General features: G+C 37.1%; 1 protein-coding gene across 1 annotated transcript; it reads left to right on the forward strand.

The window, feature by feature from the left end:
* The first annotated feature begins 581 nt into the window (after positions 1 to 581).
* Positions 582 to 1,160, forward strand: LOC131916543 (eosinophil cationic protein-like). The gene is given in 1 exon segment (XM_059269898.1): positions 582 to 1,160. A coding segment is annotated over 1 exon segment (564 nt). The 5' UTR covers positions 582 to 596.
* Positions 1,161 to 21,459: the final 20,299 nt, after the last annotated feature.

Consider the following 21,459-nt stretch of genomic DNA (forward strand, 5'->3'; position numbering starts at 1 on the left):
AGAAATATTTTTCTTTTAAAAAATTCATCATTCAGTAGTCTACATACTAATTGAATGCATTGATTATCTCACCAAAGTTAGAAAGAAAATCGAAACAAACAAATACTATCTGATGTTTGACAAACACAGAACCTGGCTGGTGGGCCCATAATTGCCTAGACTCAAAGGGTTCTTTAATATTGTGGTTTGGTAAGAAATGTACTTGGAAATCAGGGACAATCAGATGAGTTCCACTTGGGCCCATATATATAGAGCAGCCCTGTAGGTGGAGCTGGCATGGCCAGGTGGCTGGAATCTTCAACACTCAGACCCCACAGATCAACACATCGCCTCGTTGTGCAACTAGCCTTCTGTTTCTTCACTTGGCCAACCAACGGACACCTCAAACAGCAGTGCTGTTAGCTCTGTTGTAAGGAATCTAATTCCAAGTCGCCTTGCACAGGGCAGAGTTTGAAGTCTGAATCTAAACTCTGCATAAAAATCTCTGTATCACCGGCTTACTGATTGCAGACTTTGTGACTGTGACCGTGTTATCTCCAATTTCCAGGACAACCAGCATTGTGTTCTCATGGGAGCCACAACAGAGACTGGAAAACATGGGTGTGAAGCTGCTTGAGTCCCGACTTTGTCTCCTGCTGCTGCTGGGACCTGTCCAAATGGTTGCCTCATTCCAGATCCCACCAAATTTAACCCCTTACCAGTGGTTTGAAATCCAGCATGTAAATAATAGAACCAACCTCCGATGTAGTGCTGCAATGTGCGTGGTTAATGGTTGTACAGGACAATGGAAGGACAAAAACACTTTTCTTCATACATGCTTTGCTGATGTTGTTTGTGTGTATGGCAGTATAAATACTACATTCAGTAGCAGTACATGTACAAATTGTCATAATAGTTCAACTCTGGAATCTTTAACTTACTGTAACCTCACAACTTGGACAACAAATCATATGCAATGCTAGTACCAAACAACATAAGCAATGATGTTCTACAGAGCTGCTTGTAACAGTAGAACTCTATGGGACAATCATACCTATCCAATGGTTCCAGTTCACTTGGATACTCATACCACAGTAGGATGCAACTGCTTTTCATTTGTTCTGCTTGCTGAAGGCTGCCTACAATGTATGATAATGAAGCCTAATCCTCAGCTTCCTTAGGGGCTGTGAGATGGAGCTCCTTCTGCTGGCATTCTGTTCTTTGGTGGGACCCAAGGTGTGAATTCAGCATCCCATGAGCCATCCTTCACTGAAAAGAGGTCATGAGAAAAGAGGGCATGTGCATCCGAATAAAATGCTCTTAGACTTAGCCAAATGTTCTATACTTGTTTATTTCTTTAGGATAGGAGGTCTCAGTGGCCCTAAACACCTAGATCAAGGAATCCTTTCTTCAGTCTCCCATGTAGCTGGAAGTGTAGGTCTGAGTCACTGCATTATGTTAATAAAAGGCTCTGGCTTATGTTGTGAACTTTGCATGTAGAATTTTAGATATTATATGGCAATATAAAGACAGCTACTTTCTAGTGATATGGATTAGATAATTAGGTGTATATATATATAGTATGTATATACACATACATGTATATAAACATATACACTACACACACACACACACACACACACACACACACACACACATACAAACTAATCTCTCCTTACTTTGAGTTCTGTATATGGTCCCATAGGTAGATAACTATTATTAGAAATACTTGTACATTTATATTATTATATTTTATAATGAAGTCATATGCCAACTAATTATAGTGGTCTGTTTCTTATGACACAAATATTTTAAAACATTAAAAGTGTTCTTTCTAATACAAGAGACTTGGTCAGGGTTAAGAAAATTAATTTCACTTTGCATTTGGTCTTATCTTTGAGATCTTATTATGGGAACATACAGCAAGAGATATGTTTGTTTTGATAAATGGAAATGAGTTGCATGATAATCACTAAAAACAACTATTATGAATCTTCTCACGATGCTTTTGGTGAAAAGTAAAGAAACTGTTTCTTAAATAATTGAAGGCACGTCAATGATTCATACAGCTGGGACACTTGGGACATTCAGCTAGTCTTCTAGGACAGCATCTTTCCTGGTTGTCAGATGCTTGTCTGTGTTTCAAGCTGTGCTTCATTTTATCAAGGCGTAGACTTTCAGCCAAGGCATCTATGTATTAATGACTCAGCAACTAATGCACTCAAAATGATAATTTTGTTTGTTACATAATGGCCTTTCTTCATTTCTTAGCTTAAGTATTTTATACTTTCATTCAACTATGGTGAGGAATAAACTAATAGATGATATTTAAAGTCTAGGTCCAATTTCTGAAAAGGATTAGCTGTAGGAAGTAAGCAATGAAATTCTGCTCTACCAAAAAGATCTGTTCTTCCATTAGGTAAACTGTCTGATTGCTAATTTGCAAAGAGAAACATAACTGATAAAATACACCAAGAGCAAAATGAATGATTCTCAACAGCTAGTGGAAATAAAGTAGCTTCATGCTTTGACTCAGCTATAATTCTGAGACCAAAATATGAAAACCTAAAAATTTTGAGTGTTGAGTAAAAAAGCATGTCTTTGCATTTAGAGATACCATTCTTGAGCTGCTGAGCATTAACTGAGCTTACTAAGAGTTAGTAATATTCTGCACAAATTCCTGCTTTATGGAAAAATCAGCTTCCAGATTTAGATTGTGTGCTTTCATTGTGCTATGTTTTGTTAGCTCATCAAAATGAGAGTGGATTTCAGTTCTCACAGGCTTAGCAGCCACTCTTCCTCAATTTTCCCTAGGTTACTGATTTGCTTTGGATGTTGATCAATTCTAAAGTTGAGTCAAGAACTGATGCTTCAGCATTCCCGGGACTTTGGCATGGAGTGAATGTCAAGCACAGTTAATCACCTTATGGATTCCACCCAGAAGCTCGCTGTTTAGGGCTTTGTCAGGCTTTTAAGATATCTTTTGGATATCAAAATGTGCCATAATCCTGGAACTCCAATGAAATTTGATGGGGAAGTTAATGGGGCTATGTCTTCATTCTGTTGCTGGAACTGACTGTCATCAGGAAGAAATTGAACATGTTGAGATTTGTTGTTGTTAATTGTATGACTAATATTTAAAGTAGCAAGATCAGTATATCCCAGTGGAAGGAAGCTTCGAACCACCCCCATTCATTGGTAGCCTTGTTAGGAAGCAGTTGAGGGCTTGATCAGTTTGATTTATCCCATATTTGAATGTTAAATATTTTGTATGTTTCATTTCCAACTTACTGAAGAGGAATACTTCTATAAAACCACATCATTCATAAATCAGATCCAATAAAAGAATGCAATAATTGTTACATGAAGTAGAATAGTAGCATAGTACTAACTCTAGTGAAATGAAGGGTGTAGTTTTAGGATTTTGAAGTCCGTTGTTGAGTAACATTCCATACAATCACACATGTGACATGCTTGCATCTACTCATAATTACCCCACTGTCTCTACTTTGACCATGTGAAAAAAATGTTGTATTGATCCTATCTGTTATCAATACTTCCCATCTGTGCCCATTTCTCATGATTTTTTCCAGAATATCATTCTTGTGATTCTCTCTATGATGAATTTTCTGTAATAATTTTTGGTCTGTATTATTACATGGCAGAATATTCTTCATTTTTACAACTTTTTGGTTGTATTCCACATTCTAATCTGCATTTTATGTCTAGAAGTAGCTGTCTAGATCATCTGGAGCCAATTTCTTTCCATCTTTTTTTTTGTTGTTGTTATTGTTCAATTTGCTTCTTGTTCTACCAAAATTGTGTTTGTGACTCATGACCTCTTTCCTTTGAATAATGACAAGTCCCCAGTTTTCAACTTATTTGTCCTATCACAGATCATTTGACATAGATATTTGTGCCCTATATGGGACTTAACTGTGGTGACACTACTCTTGGTTTCCAAGCTAACTTTCTGAGCACTTTTTCTTAACCTTTGTTAATTCTTCCTTATCTTCTCAATTTCTTTGGGTTGCTTCAAGGTTAAATCTGTCTGTTTCTTTTTTTTTTTTTTATTCATCCACTCTTTCTTACCATCTGAATTCATCAGGTTTCACAGCTTTAATGCACTTATTATTAATTCCCATTCTATCTTTAATTTCAACCTCTGTTCTTGTACTTTAGGTTTGTATATTCAAATACCTGCTTGTTATTTCAACCTGACATATGGTAGATTTATCAAACTTAATATTGTATGTCCTAACCCAGCTTCTGATCTTTCTTGTCTCATGCCGGTCTTCTGAGACTTCACTAATTTTCATAACTGGAATTCATTCATTTTATTTGTTCAGATAAAACAAAATTTAATTCCCTTCCACCAGAGGGAAGAGAACACACACATGCACACACATATACACACACAGATACACTCACACATGTGAGCACAGACACGAACACACACACATATACATACACACACAAAACAAAAAAATGAATAAAAATATGAAAATTATTTATTTTTAAATCAATTAAAAAAACACTGCTTCTAGAAGTTTAGGAAACTTCTACTTGATTTTTAATGTATAGACAAAATTGATCTGTTTCTTGGCACTTTCATTATGACCACGATAACTCAACTTGTTGGAAATCTGGTGAACATTCTTCTTCCTTGCTTCTAGATTTACTTATCCTGTGGTCCACATTCAATATGGAAGCTGTCAGCATTTCAGCGGATTTCAAATAATGTAGACAAATACAAGCTGTGGTGTGAGAGGTGTCCGGGTTATAGAGGTGTACAGTTAAACATGGAAAGTTCTGGTGCTCTATGTTCTGTTGCATGCACAACTAAAATCTGAAGGAACAGGGATAATTATGATGCTGTTAACAGACCCCTGGCATGGGACTATGTTCAGAGCAACTTTTTCAGTAGCTCATTAATGCCATCAGAGGACATCTGGTATTTAGGGAGCTACCATTTTTGCTGTTTGTATTTTAATTTTTAGACTTATTCTACCATGGTAATTGTATGGCTGTTGTAGCTCTGGGCATCATGCTCTGTTAGAATTACATCCCTGAAATGTGTATGTCAGGAAAGATAATGAGCCTCCTCTCACACTGCTTTTAATTCCAAAGAAAACTCATTTGAGAACCCACTAAGCAGAATGCCCCCATCATCCTCTGGATCAAGATGTCATCGAATGGACTCATCTGAAATTTTAGCAGCTGGAGGAGAAGGTAATTATCTTCTATAGTGCATGGTGGTCTCTTCCAGCAAGGAAGAAACTGGGGATAGTGTGGCTGGTGGGTGAACAGTTAAACAGTATGCGAACAAAAATGTTGACTCCCTGTAGAAAATGGGGCAGCACATATTTTAAACTTAAATTTGTGAACACCTCTTTCCCTTTTAACTTCCTTGCCAAGACAAACTCTTTTTGTGGTTCCCAGGAATGTAGTGGAATGTTTTCTGGGTGAAGGAATAAAAAAAAATATGGCTTTTCTTTTTAGAGAAACAATGCTTCATTAAGTGTAACTGTCTTAGTAGGAGCTTTAACATCTTTTTTTCCCCCTGTGTACATGCTTGGAAGCTTGTGGAGAGAGGGTTTTGATGACGTGTATAGGGTTTTGTTCATAAGTAAGTACTTAAGTACTGAAATCATTTCATTGCTTTGTAAATAACCTGGTTCTGCTTAGAATGGTTTTAAATGTGCAACAACATTGCAAAAATAGTACAGAGTTCCCATATACCAAGTATACACTCCATTTCCTTACTATTAGTATTGTATGTAACTATCGTGCATTTTACAATTTATAACCAACATCAATAAATTATTAAGTCAAGTTAATAATTTATTCAAATCTCATTTTTTTCTTTTTATCTGAATTCTGCCCCCTCCCCATTCTGTGACATCTCATTGGTCCTCTCTTTCCTTAGTTCTGCTAATGTTTCTCAGACTTTCCTTGTGTTTAAAGTCCTAAACAGTTTTGAGTAGCCTTGAGCCATTTTGCTGGCCCTCTAGTATTACACCTTTTGTCCCTGGTCTGCTACTCTTTTGCTTAGTGTCAGATTCTCAGTTTAATTCCTTTCATCTCTTAGCTCTATTGACTACAAAATTTCTCCTGTAGATAGGAAAGTTAAAGAGTGATGAGAAAGAGTTACCAACTCATTTCCTCTGGAAAGAAAGACTTTCATGGAGATGTCTCTTAACATATTTAATGTAAAGTATGAGTCTTCCTGGGTCAGATCCTAAAGAAAACTTTTAGCTCCATATTGTAAATACGTGGTGAGATTCCTGGACAAAAAGCATGTGTAAATATATATCCATACAACTCTAACCATAAAGGTTTCCCATTCTCACTTGAGATCTCACCAGCTTTCAAGAATTACCATCTGTACCAGGCTGATCCGTGTTTCACGTAAAGCATCTATTTAAATCTTTGAGAAGATCATTTCTGTCTGAAAGATCTATGTGTTACATTTCAAGTCTAACCACCAGTCATTACAACGATTTTTTTTAGATGTCTTCGCTATTGTTCTATTGCTGTGATGAAATACCATGACCAAGACAACTTACAAAAGGAGGCATTTTATCAGAGACTTGCTTATGGTTTCAAGGGCTGGTCCATGATCATCATGATGGGAAGCATGACAGCAGGCAGGCAGGCCTCACACTGAAGCAGTAGCTGAGAGCTCACACCAGTTTCCTAAGTTGGAGGCAGAGAGAGAGAGAGAGAGAGAGAGAGAGAGAGAGAGAGAGAGAGAGAGAGAGAGAGGGAGACTGGGGCTGGTATGGACTTTGGGGACCAAGTATTGAAACATATGATCTTATGGGGGACATTCTCATTTAAACTACCATAGTAAGTCCATCAAGGGAAACGTTTCTGAAGGAGCTATAGGTGATTTACCACCCCCACCCCCCCCCCACTCCTAGACTGACTACTTTCTTCACATCTCTACTTTTACCTTTATATTGAGAAGCCATTTTATGGAGATTTTCCATCCTTTGGAACATCTCATTGCAAACAAGATTTCTAAAACAAATACAGGTTTAAATGTGCCAAGAGCTGAGGTAAGCTGGCAAGAGCAGGCCTGTCACTTGGAAGGATTAATTAAAACCACACACAAAAATAAACCCTGATCAAGTCTTCACTCATGACCTTGTATTCCTCTTAGTCCCCCCTTTTTATAAGGTAAATGTCTGCTGCAAAACTGACAGGGAAATGAAAAAAATAGGCATGTTTTTAATTCTTGCAGATCCCCAGAGTTCTCATAGATGGATCTCACTTGTCCATGTTCTATACGATGGGATCTGGGACTTAGATTTGATATAAAAAGGAGTTAACACTTTGGAGGTGTTGGGGTGATGTGTCTGTATTTCATACCTGGGTAAGGAATAGATTTTGCCAACACAGTCTGTAGTTGAATTATTGTGTTTCCTCAAAAGGTATGTTCAAATCTTAACCCCTGTGCCCACAAAAGTGACCATATCATGAAATACAGCCCCTTCAGTGAAATATTTGATTTGCATGAATTCATACTTAACCAGGATAGGGTGATCCTTAAAGCCAGTGAGCAGTCTTTATAAGAGAAAGGAGAGGGGAATTTCTAATCATAGTAAAGTGTGGGGGGAAAGAGATAGACTTATGAACAATTGTTAATCAGAAAGAAACCTAAACTTGCTGATTTAGAAAAGTGTTAGCCTCTCTACACTGCACAGAGAGGCAACATGCTGACGGAAGAGATACATAACAAAAAGATACCTATATGAAGACTAAGGAAACAATTGGAAGGGTGTAGCTACAAGGCAGAAACCACAAAGGATTATCAAAGGAAGGCAAGGAAAAACAAGAAGGGAGCCTTCAGAGTAAGAATAGTTCTTCTCATAACTCGACTTTGCATTTCTATCCTCATGATCCAGGAAGAGTAATTCCTATTGTTTAAAGCAATCCTGCTTGTGGTCCTGTGGTATATGGGCTAAGATAATGACCCACCATCGAAATTTCTGGCTTTAACTTCTGCTCAGATAAGTAGGTCTTGGCTTTGTCTGTTTGCATGAGCTGGTCTCTCCAAGTTTTATGCTAGTGGTTTAGCCTGAAAATTCAGTTCTCTGGGTATGTACATCAAGTCCTCATTTTTCAATTTGTCCATAGTCCAGTTTTTTCTTTCAAAGATGGGAACAATGACTTCTACACCCTTAGCATGTCAGAACTAATTTAGAAGATCTCACTATTCTTTTGTTTTGTTTCTTATTTTTAAAAAAGATATTTTATTTTTATGTGTATATGTGTGTCAGTGTGTGGGTATATGCAAGTGATTGCAGATGCCTGCAGAGGCCAAAAGAGGGTCCTGGATCCTCTGGAGCTGTAGTTACAGATGGTTATAAGCCATGCAATGTTGGTTCTAGGAATTAAATTTATTCTGGGGAAGAAAGTAAGCACCTTTAACCACTGAGCCATCTCTTTGATCCTTGTTTTCTAAATTTGAGAAAGGGTCTCTGGTTTCATGTAACCCAGGCTGGCCTTGAATTCAGTGTGTTGAAGATGATCTTGAATTGCTGATCTTTCAGCCAACTACTGAACACATACGTTTTTGTCTAGGCCTTTTCTTTGTTTGTTTTTTTTTTTTTAAATCTATTTCTCCCATTTTGAATTTCTTTCTACTATTATCTATCTATCTATCTATCTATCTATCTATCTATCTATCTATCTATCTATCTATCTATCTATCTATCTATCATTTCTCTATTTGTCTACCTACCTACCTACCTACCTACCTATCATCATCATCTATCTATCTACATACTTACCTATTGAGGCAAGCTCTTGACATGTTGCTTAGGCTGTTATTGAATTCCCAAGCCATCTTCATGTTTCAGCTTTCTAAGTAGCTTGAAGCACAGATATTTCTTACATATTTTGACAGATCATTTATGGAAGAGGTGAGCTTTTTTACTGTAAGTCTTCTGCCACAGGTTACTCTCTTATTTCCTTCGAATGCTAGCCATGTACTTGCTCTTTAAATTCTCAGTCAGAAACATCAGTTATTCTATGAAACCGCAGAATTCCCTTCTCTGCAAGACTGAAACAAATATTTTCTTCACTTCCTTTGCTTATGAAATGTTTTGATAATTCCTTGATTATTGTGTTTATGAAATTATATCATAGCTGTTTCTTCTCTCAAAAAGAAATGACCTTACATGTTTTAGACATCTGATTTTCTTTCTCAATTATAGTTAGTTATTACTTAAAATTGATTGTTTCATGTTTATTTCTCATTTTAGAATATTGTTTTCCTAAGTGCCATGAATATGTTCTTATTGTTCAACACTGTATTTTTAAACAAATATTTTGAGTTTTGATTAGAAGAAGGCATTATTCTAAAGGCTGTGAACATAAGAATGTGAACACATAAAAGATGTGTTCACAGGCTTCTTGTAGTCTTAACTATAAAATCAAATATTAGAAATGTATAAATTATAGTAAACGGTCATATAGATAGATAGTAATAAGCACTGTGAATGGGATAAATGGGATGCTGAAGATTGAGACTAAATTACATGTGAAATGCTAATCAGCATAGACATCACTTTGGAGGTGATATTTAAGATAAGATCATAGAAGAGAAGAAAAGAGATTCTGGAGGATGATTGATTGAATAGTGCTTTCTTGATTAAGATACCATGTTCATGCCCTAAGATTGGAAGCTTGGATGCATATACGCCATGAACTTCTGAATCAGGAACCTCACTGTTCATACACATAACAAGATCAGAAAAAGAGATCAAATGGAGAAAGAGAATTTATGAGTAGGCTGATATTTGGTAGTTGTTCAGTAGCTATCACACATCACATAGACTCTGTACATTATCTCATTTAAATTCATTGCAGCCTTGAGCTTATGTGTAAAAATGTGAGCCCCACAAAAGCCAATTTTTCCCCTAAGGTTGTAGAACTATGGAATTAATGTGTAAAAGAAGGAGGAAATGAACTCAGAGATATGCACTATGAATTACCTTGCCCTATTCATCATGATACGTTTCTTCCTGACAATAAATAAACCATTGTGTAAAGAATATACTGAGACTTAGAAGCCTTATACATGTGGATATGGAAAACTCTACTATACCATAATGGATTTTGTATTTTATCAAAGATATGTTTGGTTGGATATTTGAAAGAGTGTAAATTTTATCTGGATACAGTTCTGTCTCCAATTTGTAATATTCTGGTTATTTCTGGAAGAACTATTGCTTGCAAATTAGTATTTACTTGGTCTAAGATGGTCAGGTAAATAACATTTTTATTCTGGATATTTATAATGTAGAAGGAGTAAAAAACATGAACCTGTGGACAGTCTTTAAGCATTGTGGTTAATAATCCAGTTCAGTATAAGAATGTGCCGTTTTTAAATGTACAAAACAAGTTGTATTTTAATTTTGGGAAAGTTGGTGGCATTTTATGCTCAGGGAGTTCTATCATGTAGGATCCTTTTCCTCTGTAATCTCTGTTACCGGTAGCCTTCTGTTCTCAGCCTGGGAAAATGTGTTTCACAATACGTGATGGCAGAAGCATCTGTTTCTGTCACTGCAAAGGCTCATCAATGTCACTTCACATATGCAAATGATGTAAGATCCTTTGGAAAAAAAAGAGCCCTGTGATCTAAATGACTTTGTATTGAGGGTTATGAAATGCATTATTCTCCAAGACCTTGGTATAACTGATGAGTAAGTTTTGTGTGCAATTCATAATCAGAGTCTTGGGTTATTTAATCATTTAATCTAAAGCCAGCTTGGAGATATACAGATAAATTATATATATATATATATATATATTATTATTATTATTATTAAGGTTATTATTAAATTAAGAGATAGAGACCTAGGCCAGGATTTCAATATCTGGGTCCAAGCTTTACCTTCTCATAAATAGTTGTGTGAATCTGAGCAAGATGTTCTTTATTCCTCATCCAGGGCTAGATTCTGAGACCTGGAAGGGCCTCACCATCTAAAGTGGCGCAGTCCAATGTGTGCAAAGTCATCTATGGATGGCAGGTAATGATTATAAGTAGCACAGTGTACAATGACATGACGTTCAATAACTTTGGGTCTCATAAGTTATAATGTTCCTTGATTGTTCTGGTCCTCAGGAAGAGAAAGTCAAAGCTTGGTGCTTCCATGTCCATGATCATGACTATGATCAACACCTTACCACTCTCTTAATAGAGGAAGACAAGGTTGAAAAATCTATGAGCAGAATAGTAGCTAAGTAGATTACAGCAGTATTGTTTTGTTTGCAATATATTCATTGTTTTGGAGAATGTAAGATAGCCTTTCTCCATTAATTTCTATTTGTAGCAAATGCTGATGTGAATTACTTTCAATTTTATTGCATTTCACATATAGCCATAAGGGATGTTAAATCTGGATTATCATCTTGGCTGGATCTGATTCTTCTAAAATAAACTGCTGGGAATACCTGTAAGAGATTTTCTCAATTAGATTCAACAAAGTAACCCTTCCAGCAGCAGACAGATAATCCAAAGACAGAGATCCAAAGGAAAAAGGCCCTGTTCTTTGCTTTCTTCCCTTATTATGCTTGGCAGTGGCTTATTGGCTGAACCATCTAGCCAACCCACATTCAGGGAATTTTAAAAAAGTTTAACCAAGAGGATTTGCTAACGAATTGGATATGTTGGTAGAAGTAAAAAGTTTTAGGAACACAGCTTACAGGTTTGTACTGGCTTGTTCCTCATGGCTCACTCAGTTTGCCTTTTTATATAACTCAGGGTCACCTGCCCGAGGATGGTTCATTCCACAATAGCCTAGGCCCTCCCATATCAATCATCAGTCATGAAATGCCACATAGACTTGTTCATTGGCCAATCTGATGGAGACATTTTCTCAATTGAGATTTTCTTTTACCAGATGCCCTTAGCTTGTATCAAATTAACAAAAACAAAACAACAACCAAACAAACAAAATAACCAGCACAAAGGACATTTTTATATCTAAATCATTATGAAGGGCATTCTATCTGAAGGGAAGTTCAACTCGGTTTGAATATCCAACATATAAGAGATAGTTGAGACACTTGGAGTCACAGATGTGGAGAATGGTAAAAAGGAGGAGTGTAAGAGAAAATTTGAGGCAATCACATAATTCTGAATCTACAATGATGAAGTGTAGGAGTAAACAAATAGGAGCTCAGGGTAATTACTGTGAGTATTCAGAGAAGTTTCCTGCAGGTTTCACATCTCTGACTCGGAGCTGCACTTAGGGTTGGTCGATCTGCACCATATTCATAAGGTCTGCTGCTTTCATAACGTGGGGGATGAGGACGGTCTTTGAAAAATGCAATGCTGCTTCAGATGCAGTGGCAGATTTCAAGAGCACGCAATAGACATGTAAACAGCCAGGACACCATCTCCAATTATTTTGCAAACAACAGCAAAGAGAAAAGTTAAAATCATACATTGCAAGAGTGACTTTTGAACATTGAAATAAGACTGAGCTCTTGCATACTCCTGTGTACAGTAGTTTTAAACTTTTAATTTCAAAGTTGATTTTGAAAATGGGGAAACAACTCTTAGAGAACATCCTACCCCCTCCCCCGATTCAAATAGAAAAAAAGCAAGTTGTGTAACTGTTGCTTTTAAAAAGTAGATGTTAGCATATGTCAGGGCAATTTGCAGCTATTATCACCTCTTAGAGATACTGAGAAAATTGAATTGCTGACTAATGCAGTTGGGGGTGAAGGTCACCTTTCAATAACCCAGTGACTGCATAATGATCCTATTTTAAAAATCCATCTTGCTGCATTCCACTTAGAAATGTATTGTCTTCTCACAAAGCGTACCTCACTTTATGATACACCACATTTGCTTATATAAATCTATTTTCTATGCATGTATCTGCATAGAATATGTTTATATAACAGAAAGAAACACCTTTTCCTCAGCCTATACTGCTCCCCTCTCTCTACCTTTAGCAAATAGGAATTTGGGTGAAAGCAAAAAGAAAATCAAACGTACAAAAAAAATCAAACACAACTTTGAAGATTTAAAAATGTATTTTTAATTATGTGTATGAACATGTGGCATGTACTTGCAGGTGCCCTCAGAGGCCAGAAGGGGATGAAGATCCCCTAGAACTGGAGTTACTACAGGTGGTGTGTCAGTCACCCAGTGAGTGTTCTGGTGATGAAAACTTGGTCCTGTATGAGAATACCAAGTGCTGTTAAACACTGAACTATCTTTCCAGCTCTACTCTGAAGGTTTTTTAAAACCATTCTGTACCTTGGGCTGGTAAAATGGAGAAAATGTCTATGATGCTTGTACATGGAACAATAAAGACAACAACCTAACAATGTGAACATGAGCATCTGTAAAGAGCTCAAGCAGCCTTGTAGTAAAAAGTAACACGATTCCGCACTGTGGGAAGAGAAAACCAATGCAAATTCATTTATATTTGAGTAAATATTCTTTTTCCCCCTTTGGAGTGTGTTTACTTGTATGCTTGTATGATGTGTGTGGAAGTATGAGGGGGCATATCTTCACCTGCTGCTGGTGTGATTTTCAATGTGCACAGCACATAGCATGCCGTGTGAACAGATACACAAAATGTAGTATGTCTGGAGAGCTGACGAATGAAGGAGCCAAATACATTCAAAGTTTTTGAGCTCAATTAGTTTTGAAGTGCCCAAACTTTCTCTCACTGTACAGTGTTTTCTCATAACTCCCTGTGGGTTTTCTTTAGAATATATAATCAAATGAGAAGATGCCTTAGTGCATTTGATTGTATATCACTGCAAGTCTTGAATAGATAAAGCAATGGAGAACAGTTTGTGCTTTGAGGGGCTGTTGAAGCATTCAAATTTTGATGAGGTTGAGAACAGGACACAGAGAGACCAAAATTGTAGACTGTGATTCATTACTTAAGAGAACCCTTGTACCCAGCTAAAATTTTAAGACTTTCCCCCTTAGATTTTAACAAAAGTCATACTGAATATACAAAAATGATTTTATTTTTTTCTTCATAGTATCTATTTTAGTTATCTCTAGCACTTCCTAAGTATCTGATGAAAACATATAGCTTTGTCTTAAGGTTGTAGAGCACACAGATGAGCTATTGGTAGCTGTGCAGAGTATATACACATTTCACATGATCAGTTCTACTGATATTTTCCTGATTTTTTCCCCCACACGAAATGAAACCCTCCAGTTCAGAAAAGAAATCACAAATGGATGTTGTCAAGTGACATGTCAAACAATTATACACCTAGGCTGTGCATTATTGTTTCTGGAGATCCTTGACTTACAGTTGCTATTTTTTATTTGATCTTGGTGGCTCTTAATGTACTTGGCTTATTCATTTGTGAATTGTCAAAAAATACATTATCTATTGTTGAGAGGCAGGAGATGAGCTGCTAAACAGTCAGTAAGTAACACTAAAGATATTCCTCATTTCCAGTTAGGCTCAGATTCTATTTTAAAAATTATTTTTTTTGTTATTTTTGTAGATTGAATCTCATTGTGTAGACTGAACTGGCCTAGAGCTCACAATTCTCCTGCACTGGTACACTTCTTCTTGAGTTCTAGCATCATAGGAATGCACCACCACTTCTAGTTTAAATTCACATTTTAATTAGGGAGAGATGGATAATTTGCAAAAACATTTACTGCATGGAAGAAGAAGACTGAATAAGTGAGAGACAGCTCATGGTCTAAGGCTTGGAGACAGCTTCCCAGAATAAGTGTCACAAGTAGCATCTTGTGGGATGCATAGCAGTTGTTTTATGAGGTTATTTGGGAGTTGGAACAGAAACAGTGCATCTGCAAAGGCCCAGCACTCCGGTGGGACCTAGTGAATTTGGACTATAAGGTGGAAGAGGAAAGTGACAATTGGATGTGCCCAGAACTTATAGGGCCTCAGGCTATCTTAAGATTAGATTTGATGGACTAGGGTAGCCTGGCATCAAGTGTTCACAAAGTAGAGTGACATGATGAATTACAGTTCTTTGAAAGAAAAAGAAATCACTCTCCCTGGTGGTCTGGGGGAGAGCTGCTAGGAGGACAACGGTAACTGTGGAGGAGCATTTGAGGTGACAGATAAGAGTTGTCTGAACAAGACAGGGCAGTTGTTTAGATTAGGATGTTGTCAGGAAAAGCAGAAGGATGTAGAAAAGTAGCTGCTATCATTCAGCTGGTGGAAAACAGAAGTCAAGCAGGTGTCAAAGGCTGGAAAATTAGAGGCAATACTGGTAGTTGGCTGCCACAGCCACACTGAAAGAAGGAAGATGGGCTCATCAAGATGTATACATAACTGAAGCCATGTACCTGGGTGAAGTTCCTAAAGTGCAGGGTATAAAATGGGGAAAAAGATGGAATCTCAGGGTTATCAGTTCAAGAATGCTGGCCCCCATTGTAAACAAGAGATGCACCTATCAAGAGGAAACTTTTTAGATGTATATTCTAGAATGCATGGTGGCGGTTGACCAGAACTCTCACTCCAGGCATTGTGAGTGAACTCTTACTTCCCTGATTTGTGCTTGACCTCAGAACTTCTTCTCTCCCTCCCTTCTCTTCCTCCTTGTTGAGAACTCATCATCTACCTTCCTGATCCTATATCAGAATGAACATCTCTGCTTTATTCTCGAAGCAGGTATTAGATCATCTGTCAGTCTTTCCCAACACCTTAACTTAGCACCTATAGTCAGGGTTTGCAGAATTTTATCTAGGCCAGGTGGGCCCCTGAGGCATCTTCCCAAACAAGTGGGAGGTGCCCAGAGCTCTTGCCTGGGCTCTGTTTCAGTTGTGGGTCTTGGAGTTGAGTCATAATTCCAGAGATGTGTTTACTTAGTCAGGATTCGAAAGTCTACTGCAGTCTATAAAACACCAAAGAACATAACTTTTAAAAGTAATTCAAGGCATTCTTCTACAATTGAACAATAATTTTCTAGGGAAAAATGATCATATTTCCCCACTTACTACAATCAATCATTATTAAGATAAAGGTAACTTTAAAATACAAGACATTTTAGAAAGAGTAATCCCTAAAATGTGTTACTTTAAATCGTTATGTATCTTACCCTTCTGGCTTTGAAGATAACCTTCAGAATGTAAATTGATGCAGCAGGGGTTGGAGCTCAGAACTAAAAGTTCTGATGCAATTTCTCAAAGAACATTGCAGCCTCTTTCTTCTCTGCTGATTGCTGTCAGAACTTAAAATGCAATAGCAGTCAAGTAGTAGTAGACATTAACCCAGTACTTGCCTTGAAGAGTTTAAAGTCTTTTACCACCTAGAAAAACATTGCAGAGCCTTTTTGTTGTGAACAGTTGCCTCTTTTATCTGCATTTGTGCAAGATTCAGAGGGCAATCTGTTTTACACACTTCAAAAATATAAGGCAGTATAAAGAACGACACCGTTTTTGTATCCTAGAAAGGATTGTTGACTTGCAGCCAATTATTTAGTTCACTTCTAGTCACAAGAAGTTGTTTAGTGACTAGTATGTTCAAAGATTAAAATTTATGTGAAAACATAAAGTAAAAGCACCATTCTCAGGGATATCACCATTCATTGAGAATAGTTAGTAAAGACATGGAAAAATAATTACTGCATACTTTATAAAAACAATAATATATAGCATATAATATATAAGGATTGTTTGTTTTTCAAAACAATTATTTTTTTTTCTCAGCAGTGGCTACCACTGATGAGTTTCTGTTTTGTGTCAGGTAATGTCTGATTGTATACTTTTTCTCAGTTAATTCACAGAATGCCCTATGAGGTGATATACATACTGAAGATGAGAAAATAGTTTGAAGATTGAACTGAATCATCCTGGACCTAAATTATCAAATGGATGAAGAGGAATTCAACCTCTTCTGTTGGACTTTAAACCTCCCCTCTTGACTACCTTACACAGTTGCTTCTCTAGAAAGATGAATGCTCATGCGCAGCCTGTAAGAGGGCACTTTGAACAATTAACCACAGAAAGATCAAAGAACCAAAGACAATGTATTTCTTACAGATTCCTTCTTTCTTTTTTCTCCTTGTCTCTCTGTACTAGAGACTTCCTAGTAACAGATGTATTATGATCCACACTAATGACCACAAACTGTCAAAATTTGGACAGGATAATCAGGGTACATATTGTCTTTCCTTTGTGGAGTCTAGCTTTGACTCTTCAATTTTGCTTGTTTAACTTCAAGGACCTATGAGAGACAGGCATCTGGGAAGAGGATATTAAGAGAAGGAGGTACTTTAAGGGAAGGGGGATAGAACATAGAAAGTAGAGAGAAAAAACACTTGGGGGCTGAAAAAGGTACACAGGTTCCTATACCATATAGCTGAACTGTTGGATATTGATGGATTCTGGGAGGAGGAAGTTATTGTCTTCAGTTGTATATTCACTGCTGAGACCACCAGGGTCTAGTGAATAACTCCAAATCAATGGGAATATAATGACCTTGGTTAAACTTAGTGACTCACATAACAAAATGGAAATAGATAGGAATTTGAGAAAGATTAGCCATGTACCAGATGGATAGACAGTGATGGGACAGAGTTAAGAGGGGATTGGACAGGGGAATAATCAGTATTTAATATATACATGTACGAATTGTTAAAGAACAAATTCCGTTAATTAAAAAGTACAAAAATTAAACGTAATATTATGTCATTGCTTCTTACTTATATTTAGTTGTCCCACACAGAAATACAAACTTCTGTGTCTTATTTTTATAAATATTATATTTATATACATATATATTAGTATGAACAAATAGAAAACACTGTCTAGGTTTTCTAACACTTGATGTATTGAATGTTGCTGTGTCATCTAGAAGGTGCTATTATAAACAGCATTTTGCTTTTCTTGGTAGTTGGTGAATTTTAAGTGGAACACTGGAAAGAAACATATACTAGAGTCACACATCTCTGTGTATTTGATGCAATTTCCTGAAATCTAATAGAAGAATGCATTTGTTTCCATTTCTTTATTATCAGTAGATTCAGAACAAAAGGTCAAGACAGCTAAAACAACAAAACCCTACTTGTTATTAACCTTCCCCAGAAGCTGAAACTGCAAAATATTTCTATGTCTGCTTTCAAAATGTTATGTGTATTTAAATAGAAATTCTTTGTTTTGTGTTACTTTTGATACGAATTACAAAGATGTGTAAATATGAATAGTCTTTGACATCAGAGATTCATTTATTAGTTTGGAGTCAAAGTTGATTACTTTTATAATTCCAAAAAAAAAAATTCTAATTCAAAAGACTGTAACCATTACATGTCTACTTCTTTTTTTAAAAAAAATCAAAATATCTTTATTTTCAGAAGATAGGATTAACACATAAACATCAGTAGCCTTTTTATATACAAATGACAAACAGAAAGAAATCAGGTAAACAATATCCTTTACAATAGCCTAATTAAAACCTTGAAGTAGCTATAAGAAAGCAAGTGAAAGATTTTTTTTTCTTTTTTTAAAATTTTTTTAATTTTTATTTTGCAATACAATTCAGTTCTACATATCAGCCACGGATTCCCTTGTTCTCCCCCCTCCCGCCCCCCTCACATTCCCCTCAGCCCACCCCCTATGTCTACTTCTTAAGATAAAAACATTTTTAGTAACCTTGCTTAAAAATGAATATAATTCTTATTTTGATACAAAGATTGTCACATTCTGCATAACTTTCTTTAAAGGCAAATTTGACTTGGGTTTGAAAAATGGTATGGGTTTCTAATCATTAGGGTCTTGCTTATTAATTCTATTTGTTTTATTGCCTTACAGTTGGAATAAAATATCTAATTACATTTTGTATTGAACTGCATTAAAGCTGGGTGCATGCCCATGTTCTCAGCACATAGGAGGCTGGGGCAGGAGAATTAGGACCTTAAAACTAGTCTCAGATAGATAGTGAAATCTGTTCTAAAAAATCGCATTAATTTTCTCATTTTTCCACAACTACCTTCAGTGGATTGCTTTGTTTTTCAGCATAAGAATAAGAAGCCCTTTGAGTTATGTTATTATCACCTTCTACTTTTCATCTCCAGATTCTGCTTCCAGTGAGTCATCTAGGGACCAGATATGAATTCCTGGCCCCATACGGTTATATTGCAAACCATGGAATAAATTATAGTAGTAAAATAAATAATGCATTAAAATATAGAATATTAAAAATCCATATTCTTTCTTTTTTTCTGGAGTCTCTGGAGTGGTCTAACATATTCACATCCATAGAGTAGCAGCATTTGTTTTTTCTGGATGCCTTTATGCTATTTTTATAGTGAGATTGGTTGAAATTGAAATAATGCCATTTCTTACCTGAACTACACAGAGAAGGCTTTGTGCTTTGAAATCAAATGGTCTCCATCGCTGCTCAGGTGCAGGCCATGCCAGTCAGAAGAACAGGTAAGAGGCCCATCTGCCCTCAGAACTCTCCCATGCCCTCAGTTCAGATCCCAAAGACCCAACCCACTTCCTGCCTCACTAACTGTCCCTATTGCCATGCTCCTGTCCTCACTTTGAGTGGATATCTGCTGTTCAGGTACAGGCCACACCAGTCTGAAGAACAAGTGAAGGTCATGCCATCCAGAAGAAAGACCATGCCCGACAGAACAGATAAGCAAACCCAGGCAGAGACTCTCTACTGGATCAGGGGCTATTCCAGGTGCCAGAACTCCAGCCCCAAACCTATTTTCTCCTATTCAGAACCTGATTGATTGCCTTCTGATAATGGCCATTCTTTTGATAACTCTACTTTGCTTTTTTGTTGGGGCAAATACCATTTCCTGTTTTATACTTGTATAGTTAGGGTATCATTTCTCAGAATGTCTCTAAGATGCTCCAACTCTCCTTAAGGGGTTTTGCTTTTGCTTTGGAGACTGCAGTCATCACAACTCCTCGGTGCTATAGCTTTTTCTAGTTTAAGTGACTGGCTTTCAAGTGTGTCTGACAAGTTGAGTAAATTTTAACTTACAAACTGTTCTGAGCAGTGTGACATCACCTCTCCTCTACTCCATCCTATCTGGGACATCAATCATCACTTTCCCCAGTAGAGGTATGCTTTGTCTATCAATTACCCATGGGTCACTTAATAGCTGCCTCAGTTTCAAGTCAACTGCAGTGATGGTGTAGTGCCTGGCTTCATGAAATGAACCTCTTGTTGACTTAGTAGTGCTCCAGTAGGACAATAACAATGTTGCTGGCAATTTGGATATCCCAAAGGGACGCTGGAAAGCATTTCCTTTGAAAGAAAAGGTTTAGAATAATAAGAAAAGAAAAACAGTTGTACACTGAGTTTGCGAAGGTCTCTGGGAGGAGCTAATCTGCCTGTAAAATTATAAAGAAGGGGGAAGAAACTTGTTCTAACTCTGATGACTCACCTCAGGCTGGGAACACTGGCCACATGATAGGGAAGGTGCTCAGGTGGGTAGAAAGGCATCAGATCATGAGGGTAAGCATATATGAGGGTGTAAGTATCTACTGGGAGGTCTGGCTAAGAAGAATGACTGTAATATGAAATATCTCAGTGAACAGTCATTGAATAGACTGAGTACCACTTGCAGAGTTTCCAAATGATGCATTGGCTTATTTTAAACTGTTTTGGTAAATCATTTAAAGGTAGAATTTTAGGAGCTGGATTTTCAGTCTAGTATCATTTAGAAGACAGTAAGGGCAGTTTATTATTTGAGCTTCAAGTTCATAGTTTCAAATAATACTAGATGTAACTTGAGCAAGGGGTGTAGCTAGAGTTTTCCTGTCTGGCCCATGGTCAGGGCAAATCTCTCTCACCTGCCAGTCCCACAGCCATTCAGACCCAACTAAGTAAACACAGAGACTTATATTGCTTACAAACTGTATGGCCGTGGCAGGCTTCTTGCTAACTGTTCTTACAGCTTAAATTAATCCATTTCCATAAATCTATACCTTGCCACATGGCTCGTGGCTTACCGGCATCTTCACATGCGGCTTGTCATGGTGGCGGCTGGCAGTGTCTCCCTCTCAGCCTTCCACTTCCCAGAATTCTTCTCCTTGTCCCGCCTATACTTCCTGCCTAGCCAATGGCCAATCAGTGATTTATTTACTGACCAATCAGCAACACACTTGACATACAGACCATCCCACAGCAAAGGGGTTGTCACTAGCTGGGCCTATTGAGGCTGCAAGTGACACCTGTGCAATCACATGATTCTTTCTATCTGTTCGGTATACGACAAAGAACACTGTAGACTGGCTGGCTTACATAAGATATGTTAAATAGTTCTGGTGTCTGGAAGGCTGAGATAAGGGTACTAGCATGGTCAAGTTCCTGGTGAGCATTTTCTTCCTGTTCATGTCTTCACATGACCTTCTTTCCTGCACATTGTATCGTCTCTTCTCTCTTTTTTTTTTATTACACTAATTCCATCGAGAGAGCCTCTCCCTCATCTAATGTAAGAATGGTCAATAACAAATGCCCTGGCTCTAAATACCATCAC

This window comes from Peromyscus eremicus, chromosome 8a (genome assembly GCF_949786415.1).
Source record: "Peromyscus eremicus chromosome 8a, PerEre_H2_v1, whole genome shotgun sequence".
Taxonomy (NCBI): Eukaryota; Metazoa; Chordata; class Mammalia; order Rodentia; family Cricetidae; genus Peromyscus; species Peromyscus eremicus.